General features: G+C 48.9%; 1 protein-coding gene across 4 annotated transcripts in view; it reads left to right on the top strand.

Moving 5' to 3' along the window:
• Positions 1-16546, top strand: part of DIS3L2 (DIS3 like 3'-5' exoribonuclease 2) — a 191330-nt gene that overhangs the window by 165414 nt on the left and 9370 nt on the right. For all 4 annotated transcript variants that reach the window (XM_054074488.1, XM_054074490.1, XM_054074487.1 and 1 more), the window contains one exon: positions 15276-15459. In XM_054074488.1, the coding sequence (XP_053930463.1) occupies positions 15276-15459 (184 nt within the window). The remainder of the gene's footprint in view (positions 1-15275; positions 15460-16546) is intronic.

The raw sequence follows: 16546 nt of genomic DNA on the forward strand, positions 1-16546 counted from the left end.
GCACAGGCTGGACTTGCAGGGAGCATTGTCGTGGTAGCTAGGGGGCTGATGTCAGATTTAAAAGTGCATTTGGCTAGTCAAAGCCACAGAAAATTTCAGGAAAATCTTCTTTAACAGAGGAGTCAGGAGAACTGAATTAGAGGAACAGCTTGTTCGTAATGGACCGTAGTTCCTGCAGTCACAAGTGCTGGCAGGGGAGTAGGGTGATGCTGGCAGGGTGAACCTTCTGTACTGCGGTGGCTGCTGTTCATGCTCGATTAACGTCACTGGACGCTTCCCCTCCAGCATCTCGACCCCCCGCAACAGATGCTCTGCTGAGGGTTCACTTGTCTAAGCAGGAGGAAGTATCATCCCAAGCCTAAGTGGAGTAGATAAAGATTTCTGATGGGAAACTCCTCTCTGTCCTTTTGTTGCAGCTAAAGACCATGTATACACCAGTAATTGCTCCCTAGGCTGGTTCCTGTGTGACTCAGAGCTGAATGTGGAGCTGCAGACGGCTGCTACTGTATGAACTTCAGTATCCCAGCACAATATGTCCCAATCATTCTAAATCTGAATTTGCAGCCAGTCCTCCATCCTCCTTTATGACGTGTCTGTGCACAGGCAGGCACTCTGCCTTGCTCCTTACCTCCTGTATATTGGTGAATTTGCCATGGTTGGAACCATCAGCTGTTCCAGGTGGTGAAGTGGGGGAAGTGACTGCCTTCCCTGTGACTGTTTCTGGTTTTGACTCAGAGCCAGGAAGCACCTGAACCCTGAGACAACTGCTCATCAGCATCTCCTGGTGTGACTGTGGGGTGGCCAGGAGGAGCTCTGGCTGCATCCAGCAGCAGCATCTCCCCGCTTCAGTTATTCAGTGCCAAAGGCTAATCCTAAAAATACCTGGGGGCAGGTTGCAAGCCACTAGTGTCAGAGGAGACAGCTCTGCGAAGGTCTTGTGTCACTGAGGAAGGGAGAATGACGCATCTTGTCGTCACTGAGCCTGAAAGGATGGTACCTGCAGTTGGGTGCTGCGAGAGGGTGGGAGCAAGGGCTGGATCTTGGCAGGGGAAACCAGATGAGAGTGGACCAGCCCCATCAGCAGCAGAGCAGGAAGGGACACAGGGCAGTGTGGGCTGAAATGCTGAGCTAAGGCATGCTTAGTCCCTGCACAGGCACGTCTCAGTCATAACTGGTTTTTTGTAGTGATCTTCGATAGCTGGTAATGAAGCTGAACAGCGGGAGAAACCAAATAGTATTATTTCATAATAATTTTGCCCCCATTATATGGGGGCTGTGTGTATTTAAGCTGTCTGTGTCTCCCTGAACACCACATGCATACCTTCAAGCAGCATATCTAATGATCAGTAGTGATAAATGCAATAAACTTCACATGGTGGTAGCGTTACGTCAGGAGCCTCCAATAGCCAAGGAGTAGTGATGTATTCCTCTGTTAAGCTCCTTTTTCTGTGTATAGGGCTTGAGCATGCAACTGATCTGTCTGTTAAATGGCTGTTAACCTGTTCTCAGAGTCTGCTGATCTGTCTGTTAAATGGCTGTTAACCTGTTCTCAGAGTCTGCGGTGCAAGAAGTCATTTGTGTGATCCTCTCCTCTGGCAGCAGTGGTGCCTATGGGAGGTGCCCATAGCTGCACACTAAGGTACTGTAGGAAGAGTTGCAGTAGCTCTTGCTTCTACAAATGTGAGTTTTACTGCACTGAGCTGAAGAGCATAATTTGAGGCAGGACCTGCTCCTAACTGGTCCTAAAGAGCTTACCACTGCTGCTCTGAAACCCTGGGCTGGAAGAAGGCTGTGATAATTAATGGAGGTTAAAGTGCTCCTTCTGCCTGTGAGATAGTTGGAAATGGAAAAGAAGAACCTGTCACAATTGTGACTGGCTCTAAACTGCTGTCAAGCTCTCCTCCTTCCCTGCCCCAAGTGGAAAATTGTATTGGAAAGCAGTGGTTAGAGCACTTAAATCTTTCCACAGTTCATTTCAAGCTCCCTTTCTTTTTCCCAGCTATTCCCAGGCCAGTTTGGGGCGCGGATGGGAGACTGCGTCTCTGGCTGAAACTTGAAGGATGTTAAATAACAATGGGAAAGTGGCTTTCAAAGAGGGTATGTGTGCCTGGATTGCACGTACCATAAGCTGTAGTTCCCATGCTTTGACATTCAGTCCATCCATGCATCGCTCCTGAGCCGTTTCCTTTCTTTGTGGAATCTGTCTTAGTGTGCTGTGGAGCAGACTCAGTCTGCAGTGGCATTTGGTACCACTCCTGCTGCAGATGGATACGCTGCCATGAACCTTCACAAAAGTTGCTGGTGTCTCTCATGTCCAGACAGCAGTAAGTAGGCATGTGAAATGTGGGCAATAAGAGAAGCAGTTATAGCCCCTGTGGTGGATTACTAGGTTCATATAATCCCTGCCCTTTCCTAGGTAGTTGGATTGTCTATTATAACTGACACCTGTGCCCCCTTTCTCTTAACACCTCTTGGCATGGTCATGTTGCTGCTGCAGGCATGGGTTCTGAGTGTTACTGCCCTGCTGAAACTGGTCAGTGAAGGGCTTCGGATAGAGCTTCACTGGCCTTCTTCCTGACTGTCTGGATTTAACAGGTTGATCAGTTGGGGGAAGCTCCTAAAACTTTTACTCTGATGTTATAGAACAACTCCTGGTAGAGAGCTGGGTCCTTGCAGACCTACCCTGATGATTCCCGATGTGGCCTCACAGTTTTGAGCACTAGGAAAGGGGATGGGCATTGCCATTCAGTCCAGGTGGTGATTTAGGAACTAAAGGCAGATTTAATATTGTGCCTCCTGCTTCTAAATGTACAGAGCTACCCTGTTCATTCAGGGGTTAAGTAGTCTGAGAAATGCAGCACGCTGAGCCAGGTATTTGTCAGGCCTGGACTGGAGGCTTACCAAAACATGAGGATATATTGTTTTATTTCTGTTTTGTCATTTGGAGATCACTACTCAATGTCTGTAGGACAAGAAAACTCCGGGGCATCTTAGGATATGTCTTGTGCTCCAAGAAAGGTTGTTGTTTTGGCTTTGCAAAACTCATATGCAAAAGCAGGAGTTGATGCCTGAAATGCTACTTTCCAAAGATTAAAAGGCACTGCCAAGGCTTTGCAAGATGACAGTGTTGCAAATCTCATCACGATCCAGTTCTGGGATCCATTGGCTTCAGCAGCACAAATGTGCTGACAGATCCGTGTGTCTGCTTTTTGGTGATGGTAGATTTTTTCAGAAGGTTTGTCTGCACTGCTTAACGCTGGTTGTAGCTTCCAGTTCAGGGCTTAGAAGGTAACACTGCAAGAGCTCTTCTTCATTACACCTCTGACTTAATTTTAACCAAACTGTCCTGAATCCAGTAAAACCGTGGCCCAAAGGAGCAATTCCAGGGTATCATGGTGGATTCAGCTTTGGCTCTTCTGCTCTTAGATGCACCTGAGGGACCCATAAAAGGAGGAACCAGATTGGCTTACTGGCTGTGATGGCCAGAGACTCAGATGTTTGTTGCCTTCATGCAGCAGCATGTGAGGTTTTGCAGACCTCAGTATGAACAGAGCTTGTTCTCTCTTTTATGCAATCTCAGCAGAGTGACTTTGTGATGTGAAACAAAGTCCTTTCTTACTAATTCAGCTCAACTGTGATGTGAAACAAAGTCCTTTCTTACTATCCAGCTTGGGAGAGTCATCACACCCATCTCTGCGCTTTAAGGATATGATTCTTCCTTGCTTACAGAAATAGATCCCATGCCACCCATCCTTACCTGTTACAGTCTCATTGAAACTACCTCATCTATCCATCTGTCTGTAAGTAGCTCCAGCTGGAGACAAACAGCCCTCTGTCACTACAACTGGTCGCACTCCTCTCTGACAGCAAGCGTGCCATTCAACACCCACTCCCATACCACTTGGCTTTCTCTGTTGTGTGCTGAACTCCGTTAGGATGCTTAGCCATTTCTTCTCGATCTCATTGCGTAAACGAGGCTAATTTCAGCATCCCATGATGTGTGGGCTCACTGGAACATGACTATAAATCCAGACCTGAACACTTTCTTGTAATGGACGGGGTGGTGAAATTGCTTTGCTGCCTTTAACCTCAGGCTGTCCTTAGACCAAGCCAGGCTCTTGACAACCCCTACGCCAGTAAATCAAATAGCTTTTGAATCGATGCACATAAAAGTCAAAAGAGAGAAGTTACAGATGGAAAAGTCCTATTGTACCTTGAGTCGGTCCCACTGCAGAGGGGGTAAGGCTCTCTCAGGAATTTACGGCATAGCTCCAAGCCTGCCTGCTGAGGCCAGGCAGGGTGAGAATCATGCCTAGGGGAGATGTGGGATGGGGGCAGACTGCCTAAATTTCCTGCAGCTTTTCCATCCTGCTCATCTTTGCATTTCATTCCCTTGGCTTTATTTTCGACAAAGAAAACTGTTGTTGATTGTATATTCAACAAACCCGATACATTCATTCTCCTGCTTATTGTTTTTCACTCAGGGCTATGCCTGACTTTTCTTTAGAAACATGTTTTTCTCACCTAATATTTAGTTTAAGATTGTAGGAGCTGGATATAAAACCTTCTGGGACATTTTAATCTGCCAAGAGGCTGCCTGAAAACAGAATTTATCCGGAGTATTTCAGTAGTCCCTATTTAGAAAACATCACCCCCAAGTCCTGTGTTGCCCTTTTCCCTTTAATCCCCTTGCCAACTTTTATTGGTTGTTTTAACCCCAATCTGCTGTCTTTGTCCCCCAGATCTTGCTCCCCTCCTCCTAGGGTTTCCATGTCTTTGAAAGTCCTGGTAACCAGAAGGTTCATGTGTTGTGCTTTGCAATCATTTCAAACCAAGAATAATATAGCCAGAGCCAGCTGGATCCCTCACTCCATATTGATACAACTATTCCCCTTAACTTGCCCACACTCTGTGCTACAACTGCAAATCTGAGGTTGAACTGGAGCAGTGATGGACAGCACTGTGAGCTCTGGTCTATGACCACAGCCACAGCCTTGCCTGGAAAGCAGCACCCCCAGCAAAGCATCGCACAGCCAGGCAACAGCTGCATTTAGGGTGTTGTCTACTGGGGACCTTGCTAAGTTGGATGTGTTTTCCTGACATGGATCTTGTCAGAACCAGCGGTCCTGGTGGTTGCTCTAATCCCCTTGATCTGCAGCCAGTTTCTCTTGAGCAGTCCTCCTCTGGCAAGGTTCTTGCTGAAGGCTGGCCAGTCTGGGTGATTGCTTCTCCTGGAGTTCTCTTCCCGTGAGCCCAAACAACACTTATGAACATGGTTTAGGACTGGAACAGGGATCCAGAGTGGCTGTGAGATAGTTGTCCTTGGAGATTGCTAGAACTCAACTGGAAAAGGCCAGCCTGATCCAACTTTGAAGTTATCCTGCATCGAGTGGGAGGTTGGACCAGAGACCTGCAGGAAAAGAGGGTCTTACTTAGCAAGTCATTGCCTGGCTTTCGCTTTGTGAACATTGGGGGGTGCATGTTGGGTTGTCCATTGCCTTTGGCTGCTGGATTATTTAGATTACTTTGCATGGTTTGATTCTTTTAAACTCTTTTTGGCTAGCTTTTGTTGTTCATCTCTTTATGAGATTTTGCAGGCTCTTTCTTGTTTGTCCCTGCGTCGTGTCCTGGTTGGTAGATGGATGCTCTCCCCAGTGGTTGGTCATCTCAGGGTATGCTTCCAGTCCAGGGTGTTCATCCCTTCTTCTTTATTTCCCTCTTGTCTATCAGTCTGCCTCCTGCTTTGGAAGTTATCGATTTGTCAGTGCCAGGTAAGCTAGGAAAAAGCGAAGCCAAACACTCAAGGGACAAACACACACAGTGTGTGAACATTTCCTCAGCTGAAACATCTGGGAGAGCATTAGCCGATGGGGAATGTGGTACAGGAAGGCTGGTCCTAAGAGTCCGTGACTCCCTACAGCACTATTGGTTCTGCAGGTGATTAACTCTTTGTTTCTCCCTCGTTGAAAACTTGTCTCAGGTTAAACCACCATAATAGAAAGCTCAGGTTCTGGAGCTGTCCCAAGTATAGGTTTATATTTATAAGCGATCATCTTCAGGATTTATGTCCATTTCTTGCTAGCACAAACATAAAATGCTTTTAAAAATACCTTCTGATCTTTTTGGTTCACGACATGGCTTTAGTAAGACACTTTCCATATGAAACTGGCAAATGTCTTAATGGAAATATAAGTTTTTCTCATCCTTTCAGGGACAAGTAACGGATGAGGAGCCCCCAGCACACAAGGACCATGGCTTTATAATGGAGCAGAAGTAATGGACAGTATCTCTGCAGGATACTTGTGCTAGGAAATGTCAGAATGTTATTTCCGCCTCAATAGCGCGAGATCATCTGTTTACCTAATGGACTTACATTTGCATGTTGCAGGTGTTGTGTTAGTATTAATGTGTTGTCTGAATTGTTAATATTCCTTCACTTCAATGTTACATTAATGAAGGCTGCAGGGGATGGAAAAAAGACCTGACTAATTAATTAAATGGGCAAAAAGCATCTTTTAACTTTCTGTCGTGTTGGCCTTTGCTTCCATCTAATGGGTCTTGGCATTTCTGGTCAGCAGCCATGTAACACATGCTGCTGTATGGAGCACTCAGCAACAGACTTGCTAATTTTTCTGACCCATAAATCACTTGTGTAAACTTTTAACAGCGAGGAAAAGTGCCTTTCATTCCTGCTTCCTCCTTTCAGTAGGAAACACAGCCTGATAACAGGCTATGCTGACCTGATGTGTGGGGCTGGAGGCTTTCCTGTCAGGAGAGGAGCTGTCTGCATTTCTTCAGGAATTCTTTCCATTCCTCCCTTAGCCAGGTCCTGGATGACATTAATATTATGCATCCATGAATGTATTCTTGTCATAAGCTTCACTTTTGGAGCCAGTAGCTTATCAGGCTATATGCTTCAGGAATGTGGACTGCCAGTCCAGCTTTGGGCACTGGTTGTGGGGTACCTCCCCTCTCCTCTGTACCGCTGCAGACCCAGCTTGACTCTGGGCTCTCAAGTCCACCAGCAGTTCCCATGGGCTGGAGAAAACTGTCTCAGGTTCCTGAACTGGCCCTGGGCAGCACCCCTGCTCGGGACCTTCCTAAAGCATCCTCAAAAGTAAGAGTTGCCAGTCCAGGCAGTGATTGCCCCCATGAGACCTGTTAGCTGAACACAGCATTGAGTTTGTGCGTTAGTGGTTACTGCTTATCCCTCCCCTGCCGCTCTGCAGAGAGGAAGCAGGGCCCTGGCTATCATAGCTCTCTCTGGCAGATGAGATCTTGGTGAGCTGGTGGCTCCCTGGGAAGACAAACCAGATCTGATAGGAATCCCTGAGGGTCTGGACTGGGATTTCCAGCCATCCAGCTCCTGGAAATAAGTGCAGGGATCGCAAACCCTTTCTAATGCTGCCATCATCTTCCCCACAGAGAAGTGCTTAGGCAGGACAAAGCGGTTGCATTTGAATGGAGGAGTTTTGAACCAGTGCCATCAGTTTGATACTGACATCCAGCATGAGTGGAGAGGTCTGTAAGGCAGTGGCAGCACTGGCGGCATTTCTAGGAGGAGGTAAATACAGGGCTGTGTGCCCACGCTGGGCAAACAGCACTCTGTGGGCTTCTTTGGGGCCCATGGGTTTTCTTGATCCAGGAAGACCATTCCGGGAGGGAGATCTTCCTCTGTCTGTGATGCTGATGCTGAAGTCCTCTGCCCTGGGCTCAGAAATGTGGTGATTCTGAGAAAATTGTGGAGAATGTTGGAGCTGTCACTGAGGGAGCCTTGTACCCTCATGTCCTGTGTGGCCCAGCATGTGGGTGCAGGTCTAAGCTTTCATTGCTGGCCCGCAGCAGCTAAAGACACTGTTTTGTCTCAAAGGGACACTTCATCTTCATGCCAGGAGTCTGAAGGTTGCCACCAATTTGCATGAAAAGGAGCAGACTGCAGTCATATTAACATTTAATGAAGAGGCGCAGCCTGCAGAGACTGCGTCCTCTGCAACGCTCACTCTTCAGTTTGGTGATGTTTTCTTTGCCACTTCGATCGAGATGGGATGGAGGGTGGTGGGACAGGCAGGCATTGCCTTTATCCCTTCCATGCAAATAACAGATGAGGTTGAGGAGCCCCAGGCCAGGTGGGAAGCATTTGCCATTGAGCGCCAAGAGGTGCCAGAGGCCCCATGACTGACTCCACACCCTGATGTCTGGCCTGACGTCCTGCTACCAAATTAAGTCAGCTCTTTTATGTAACAAGGCTGTAAAGTGGTGTTGATATTTTCAAAGGAACTTAGGCAAATGGTTGAGGTTTTTCTAGCAGTCTAAATCCCTGTGTGCAAACGCAGTACATCAGGCTTTAAGCAATTAATTCCTAATCGTATTGAATGCCTTCAGTAGCCCAGCTTTATTATTGAGAGCTTAAAATCGTTTTCCACCGTACCGCAGTTAATTTGGATAAGCAAAGAGAGTGGTCTCATGGCATTTCCAGCGTCAAGGTGTGAGAGTGGCCCATAAGTGACATTTGTATTCAGAAAACCCTCCCATGCATTTGTGTTGTAGGCATCTGTTCCTGAGAAGGCACCATAGCTAATAAAAAGGGCATTCATTGTACCCCAGAAAGGGAGTTCATTAGAGGGAAAATTCTATTCTAGCTTAGTAAAAAATGAATCTCAAACTGCCTCAGAGCTGCTATTCTCATCAAGTTTCAATGTTAACAGTTTTAACCAAGAGCTAATTGAGCAATCTCAGAAAGTGGAGTAATTCCATTATTCAGCTCTGCTTTGTTCAAGGCTACCGCTAGCTGCAAAAGAAGCACAAATGACTTTCATCAGGCCATGAACTGCCAGCATTCTTGCCTTTTACTACTTTTTCTTTCAAAAAAAAGTAGGTCTTTTGGGCTTTTGGCAACTGTTATTGGCAAAGGGCGCTCCACACCAACATTGCAAGGCTCATATGTAACACTGCTATCCAAGTTTTCGGATAACAGAGGATTTGATTTTTTAATACTTCAAGCAGCAGTGCTGTTCTGGAGTGAGTGACTGAAGATGTTCCTATTTGTTGAATAGGCAGAGTGTCACCAGGAAGACAGGATACCATTCTTGCAGGATTTTGCATGGAAAAGAGCCATCGCAAGCACCAGTCCAGCTACTCACCAAAGAGCTTGATTCTGTCATTGGCTGTGCTCTCAGGAGATGCGGGATTAGCTAATGTTGCTTTTAGAAGAGCTTTTATAGAAACCTCTCAAGTTCCTTTGCTTCATGGAAGAGCTGTAATCAAAAATAAACGTACATGATTTAAAGAAAAGAAGAAAAAGTCGTACCACATCCAGCGTCTTTGGACTTAACACTTTGGAGGGAGTTTGAAGTGTGGTGCTATTTCTTTACCGTTTTCCCTCAGCTGATGCTGCTGTTGGACGTGTACAGGACTGTTAGCGGCCTTTTGTAGAAGGTGACTTTCTCTTGGTGAATGCAGCAGAATTTAGATTCCCATTCCCAGGAGGTGGCTGTAGATCTCGTTTGTTATGAGGTTGTACTGCAGCAATAATCCCCTTCAAGCCAGCAGACAGCGAGGGCTCTCGGCAATGTACTGCCCTTAGCAAGGGGACATATACCCATCAGTGTCTTTAGAGCCTCCTCAGACACACGCAGACAGGCCAGGATTTCCTTTTCTCTGCACCAGCCTCCCATGGCACTGTTAGGTTCCCAGGCAAACCAAGTGTGATGCTTTCAAAGCTCTACTATCCTATCCCTATTTGGACCCAGCGCAGAGCTGGACACTTGAGGCAGACATGTAGCTGTGGGTTGAGAAACCAGAGGCCTTGAATGCTGGTTGACGCACAAATTCATGCTGAGCTGGTGTGGTAAACCCATCTGTAGGTGGAGAGGAGTTTGAACAGCAAAAGCCTTGTTCCTTGCATAGGAGGGAGCATGTGGTGTGGTGGGGAAATACAATGGAAAGGAGCAGATGGGATTTTTTTAATGGGATAGGGGAAGGAAGTTTGGTAACCTTTGCTGAAATTATTTGGTTACATTTGGCTCAAGTTTGAGATGCTGGAAACATGCTGAGATTTACCTGATAGCGGCTCACCCAACCAGAGGGACCACCATTGGAAGGGGTCCTCTGACTCTAGCTCAGGACAATTCAGCTCTGTCCCTTTGGGAGCAGGTTTTCACGAGGAGCTACGCATGAAGAAAGGACCAACTTCTCCAGCCTGTCAAAAGCAAAAAAGTCGACATAGCCGTGGGAGAGCTGCAGTGTTTTGGGCTTGGCTTGAGTCTACACCTCAGTTGTAAGAGCACTTCCAACACCTGGCTACACCCAGTAGTTACGTCTTACAGCAGGGGGTGGAGGTGAGGAAGGCGGCATAGGGGAAGAGCCGTGCTCAGATGTTTAGCTCTGCGTCACTGCCGTTTGCTCTGAAGGCTACAAGTCTGTTACACTGGTGGAACAGCAGATGTTTTAGTGTTGCTTTGCTTTAACCAAGCTGCTTGCCTCCTTCCTGCACTTACTGGATTGCAAACAAAGTACTCCTTGTCGCTGCCTTGCAGTGAACCTTGCTTAGCTAATATCACTTGTCAAGTTAATCAGGGAGAATGGGCACTTCGGTGGCTGCTGTATAGCCTGGCCGCATTGCCATGGAGACAAGCAGCCAAATAGCATTTTACTTGCCCTGCTTTGCTCTGCAGAGATTTGGCATGAGAAACCAATATTTTATTTGTTGTCAACCAATCAACTTGCTGAGGATGTGAGTAGTTTTTCAAGGTTAGTGTCAAGAGATTGGGAAGGGTCTAGCAAACCTTTTAGGGAGCAAATAGTAAAGCTGCTACTAAAGCAATTCCAGGGTCTGAATGAGCAGCTCCTCTTCCTGCATCCCACAGATGTTTGGCTCTGGTAGGAGCTGTGTAAGCAGAGTTACAGCCCAGTAGCTTGGGTTCGGGGCTGCTGTTGAGATGTCATCAGTCCTCTTCAGCTGGATGGTTTCCTAAGTGGCTATTTGCCCACAGGAGCCATGACCATTATTTAAGATACTTTGAAAAGTACCAAGAACATTTAAGAGCATCTCAGGAGCCTGAAATCTCCCTAACAATCAGTGGGATTTAGGAGCCGCATGCCTTGATCACATTTGAAACTCGGAGGCGGGTACTTTTGAAAACTACACTCTGTTTGACCCCTTTCATAAGGCAGAGAGTTTATATAGAATTCTTACAGGGTTTCTCCCACTGACTCCTGCACTAAGCCCGCTACTCATAAGCAAAAGCTGGGTATTGGAAGAGCTGGCAGAAGATACTTATACATGTTACAGAGCTCAAAAGCCATCCTGTCCCTCCCTCTGCTCCCTCTTGCATATACTCATGTTAAATGATGTGTTGAACAGGTTTGGAAGTGCTCCCTCCTGCAGCCTCTGTGAACTGGACAGCCAGGATCTGAAGGCACCTATGGGAGGGACAGCCACCTGCTAACCCTCAGTCCTCTCTGCGGGACAGCAGAGGAAACCTCGCATCAGCACAGAAAGGGCAAAAGTTCAGATCAGATTGTTTATGGGATTTTATGGAGCTAGGAGCCAAGGATAGCTCAGCTAATCCAGAGGAAACTGTAGCAATGGCGTTAGAATGCATTTCACATGGTATTCATTCAGTGCGCGTTCAGATGGACCAGTCTTTCTGTCTCCATTTTTTTAGCCATGAAATATTTTTCTTTGCAGTCCTGCCTGCCAGCCACACTGAGCCAAGCTCCGAGCTAGGCTGTTTTAAGAAAAAAGGAAAAAAACAAAACAAACCAAAAAACCTTTTTACTTGACCTGCCCACAAGTCACCAGAGCTTCAGCACGGCTCCCTGTCATACCAGTGCCAGGTGCTGATCTGGCCCCTGGCCACTGCCAGCCAGCCTTACCTCCTGCCTGCCTCATCACTGATTGCTTTTTTCTGAGCCATGGTGTAGTGCTTGCCGAGTCGAAGCCCTGGTGAGGATGCTAAGCTGAAAGTGCTCCTGAAAGGCGGAATGGGGAGGGCAGGAAGGCACAACAAAGCTGCCTGGCTATGCTGGCTTGACAGGCTGCCCTTCCCTGGCTCATCTTCCTGAGTCTCCAACATCCCATGCAGTCTCAGCATGAACTACCCTTGGGAATATAGTTTTTCTTTAGGTCCAGTGAGACCACCATGTTAAGCTGTGCATTGCAGATCTTGGCTCTTTCCTTGTGTCCTGAGCCACAGACCCTACTCCTCCAGCTTAACTCTGGGTGCAGGTGCCAGCTCCTTTGCTGTCCCCAGCCCATTCCCTCTGATCCCAGCAGGCTCTCACATGCTCTGGATTAGCCCAGCTGTGACCTGTCCCTTCTGGAAGCTGCTTTGCTCTCTCTGAGGACTAAATCTTGATGTTTAAAACAAACCTTTCTAGGAGTTAGCATGGAGCAGCCCCACAGTGTTGATCCCTTTCATGCGTGCAGGGCTGCTGCAATGGGTGTTGTGTGCAGAGCAGTTTTGTGACTCCCAAGTGATCCAGAGCTGGCAAGGACCCTCCAACGCTGTGGGATGGTTTGGCTTCAACCTTAGGGCAGTGAGCCTTCCTGGGCCACTGTGGTTCTTTAACCTAAGCTGACATGAACTGACCCATTGGATCCTGGGGCTTCTCTTCACCCCACATGCAGGGTACCTTTGGGTGAGCGAAAAAGCAAGGTAACTCTTCAGTTCTGAGTATCTATGGTCGTATCCTTCTTACTCTGTCATGGGTGCAAAACTCCTGACTCCTTCCTGAAAAGACTTTCCTGCCCATGCAGTCAATCCGACCATGTGCTGGTACTTCCTCTTGGTAGGAGCTCTCTTGGATGCTATCTGGGGGCTGCTCCAGGTGTGGACATGTTGAAAGGAGAGAGGATAGGGTTTTGCAGAGCAAAGTGGGAAATACGTGCTGTTAATTTTCCTGCAGGTGTAAAAGCATCCCTGGCAGGAGAGGGGCTCAGCTATTACCTTGAAATCAGTGCTACCTGCAACATCAGAACAAGGGTATCTCCAGGAAGAATTTAAAAGCCCCAAGCCCCAAAATGCTAAAACAAAATACAGAGCTTAGCAATCAGGTGGAAATGGCATTCAGCCTGACGTGTTGCTGGAGGTAAGAGGTAAAGGGCTCACACTCCAGTGCACAACAAGAGCAAGAATGGCGGGGACTGCTTGAGCACTCGTGTAGTGTTCATCTGTAGGATATGACATAAGCATGTTACACCTCTGACAAAGAAGAGATGCTGTTCATGAGTGTCTGTTGATCGGTCTTTAAAAACGGGTTTGCACCTTGGTCCACAGAGGCCACGTTTCAGCGGAGGCACAGGAGCTCCATGGCCAGCCTTTGCCCGTGAGTGCATCCGTGTAGCTGGGGCCAGTGCTGGAAATGTCTCCTTTTCTCTTTGCACTTAACCCACAGGAAGGAGAGAGGCTGCCTTTCACAGCCTGCGCTGTCTGCTGTGCCTTGCTGCGAGCTGGCTTGGGCAGAAAGGGCTTCCCAGGTATGAGCCAGGCCACTGTTCTCCACGTACAAGCGTGGCACCTGGGTGAGAGCTGGTGTGTCCACCCGCAGCTAGGAGATGGGGATGGTCATGCCATAACCCACCGAGTGCTGCTCCCTGCCTCCCACCGCGGGGTGCTATGCAGCTGGGGTGCCCAGCACCCTTGGGCCATGCTGTCCCGCAGCCCCCAAGTGCCGCTGGCCTTAGAGGGACCGATGTTGCCATCTGCTGGCTTAGCTGCACAGGAGCAGCAAGCGCTTGGCTCAACCCTTTTGGAAGTCGCCCATCAGGAGTGTGCAGGGACCCCGCTCCCACGCCGGCAGCCCTGACCCAGCCCTTGGCTTTCGGGTAGCATCTGCCCATCAGCGAGTGTCTGGGGGGACACAGTGGCTGGTCCTGCCCCACTTAGGCTGTGCTGCTCCCCACCTTTTCCCACACTGCCCATGCGAGATGGTGTCTCTCCTGCCCTCCCTGTGGGGTCTCAAGTATTGGCCTCTGGCACAGCACACTCTGAGAGAACCCACAAGGCTCTTACTAAGGAAGCTCCTTCCCATTAAAGATGAACATTTCCACTGCTGATTATCACTGTCAGGTGCTTATTCCTTCTCTGGGCTTGCATTTATTTCCTTTCTCTTTTGAATTCTTGGCAAGTACTCCCAGGCTGGGAATGTGTCATTGCTGTAGCAAGTACCCCACGAGCACAGCACCCTGCACATCTCACGTAGCCAGTGCCCCCAGTGATGGTCAGAGCTGGGAGCTACAGAACCACCAGCTCCAGCCCGGATCCCCCAGCCAGCCCTGCAAAACCGCTGCTTTGCCTGCAAGAGCGATGAGGCTGAGCGGGTGTAATCAGTGACAGCTCACTTGAGCATTGCTCAGAAGATAAGGTTACTTCTATAAATCTATTATCTTTTTTGGCAATTAGCACCAGCCAGGAGCCTTGGGAATACACGCAGCAAATAGCAGGAAGCCCAGTTAAGCACATCTCTCTGCTTATCTAAGCCCAGTTAAACAAGTCTCCTGTGGCAGAGCCCTACAGCTGGTAGCGTAACCCATAAATGCTCCAAAGACGATCTGTAGCACTAGGATTTCTTTTCTTTGCTGTGTGTAGCCCCAGAGATTTCCGTTCAATGTGTGTATGTTCAGAGATGGAAGTGGTGGTGTGCTCACCCAAGCCTGGGGTAACCTGGCAGTCTGAAGGTTGCATGGAGGAGCACCCAGAGTCCTTGCATCACCTGCATGCTGGAGGCAGCCCTGCAACGAGACACACTAATGGCCTGCTCTGCCCAGGGACTACGCTGCTTTTTGCTCTGAGTGGAATCCCAGCACAAAAGCAGGGCTCAGTGGCTGGGCTTGACCACACATGTCAAGCTCAGGATGGGGGAGTGAGCAAGCTGCTGTTTTCTCTGGCCCAGGAAGACAGCAATGTGTGTTTGTTTTCTGTGCTCTCTTTCACACAGCGTTTGTTTTGCTTGTCGAGTGTTTCAGGAGATAAAATGACCTAAAGGGAGATTATTTTATCCTAATTTAAGCTGTCAATTTATCACTGACTTCTGTTTGTCTACGCCAGCAGGATGTCTTGCTTTGAGTCCCCGGGGAAACCTCAGCTAGAAAGTGAGAATTTGGGGGGGATTTGCTGCAGTCTCACATCTAATCTTTGCTTATAACAGCAACTACAAGCTGGTCCCTCATCCACCTGTGCCGTATTAGTTACCAACACTATAGATTGGCCTGGCTTCCCAGGGGACTCGCGTCTCTAACTGGGGCTGTGGGGTTGTTTTTCTCATGCTTACAGGTTGGTGGAAGAGTTCATGCTGCTTGCGAACATGGCCGTGGCCCATCAAATCTACCGCTCCTTCCCTGAGCAGGCCCTGCTTCGCCGACACCCTCCACCCCAGTCCAAGCTGCTGAAAGACCTCATGGAGTTTTGCAACCAAGTTGGCCTTGACATCGACTTCAGCAGCGCGGGGACCCTGCACGTGAGTGCCCTGGCCTGGCGGGGAGCAGGGCTGTGGGGACAAAGGGTGGGCAGCTGTGTGATGGCATGTTCGTGGCAGCGTGTGGTTTATTCCCTGTCCCCATCTGCCCAAGCAGAGCTGACAACTATCCCATGCCAAAACAAAACACCTCCCTCACTTGCTTTTGACCCCACCAGCATGAGGCAGCAGTGGCCTGGAGTGTCCCCATTAGCCACGTTGTGCACAGAGCTTAGAGCAGGGTGACAAGGGCCTTGCAAGTGACTCCAGTGCTGCCCTCTCTGCAATGGGAGAGATGTTTCAGTGCAGAGGCCGTCTCTGGGAGACCCGCATTTCCTTTCTCTGCCTTCTCAGCAGGTCCTGGGCAGGGCATTTGCTCTGTACCGCAGGAAAAGTAGCTCTGTAAGGGGGTGTTTCTGTCTGGGCTCCTGAAGGTCTTGGGGAGAGCAGGGTGGGGAGCAGGGTGACTGGGAAGGACTGGAGATCAGTGCTGGGAAAGGTCAGGCTCAGCCAGCATGAGAGGTATCTGACTGATCCTCCACTGAGCGTGTCCTGAGGCTGAACTCCAGCTGAACAGCAGAGCGCAGGTTCCAGGATTTTCTTTACTCACCGCGACTGGACCGTGGATAATCCTCTGTTAATCCCATCCCCACTGGCCTCCTGCACACCCCTCCATTGGCTGGGACTGCTTTCCCCACTTGCTGGCTGTGCCAAGGCTATGTCAGCAGATGCGGGACTGTGCACTCAGCTCCTCATCTTCCGCACTTTGAACCCTCCAGCCCTTCCTTTCCTCTGGCCCCAGGCAGTGACCTCCTGTGTCCACATCTGTGCAGATCCGCATTAGTCTGTGCTCTGAAGCTCTCAGTAGCTGCACAGGAGCCCAGTGCAGGCCAGGAGAGGGGCTACAGTTGCTTTCACACGCTGCACATCTGGGGATGGAGCCTGCAATCCCCGTGCCCTAGGTACTCCCTGCCATTGACCCTGGGAGGTGGGTGAGCACTCAGAAGGACTCCACGTGCAGTCCTGTTGAGGCTGCTATGACTAGAGCAAAAACCAGTTTCACATGTGCTTTCTGGTTTACAAAGAGATT

Source organism: Cuculus canorus, chromosome 9 (assembly GCF_017976375.1).
Source record: "Cuculus canorus isolate bCucCan1 chromosome 9, bCucCan1.pri, whole genome shotgun sequence".
NCBI classification, from domain to species: Eukaryota; Metazoa; Chordata; class Aves; order Cuculiformes; family Cuculidae; genus Cuculus; species Cuculus canorus.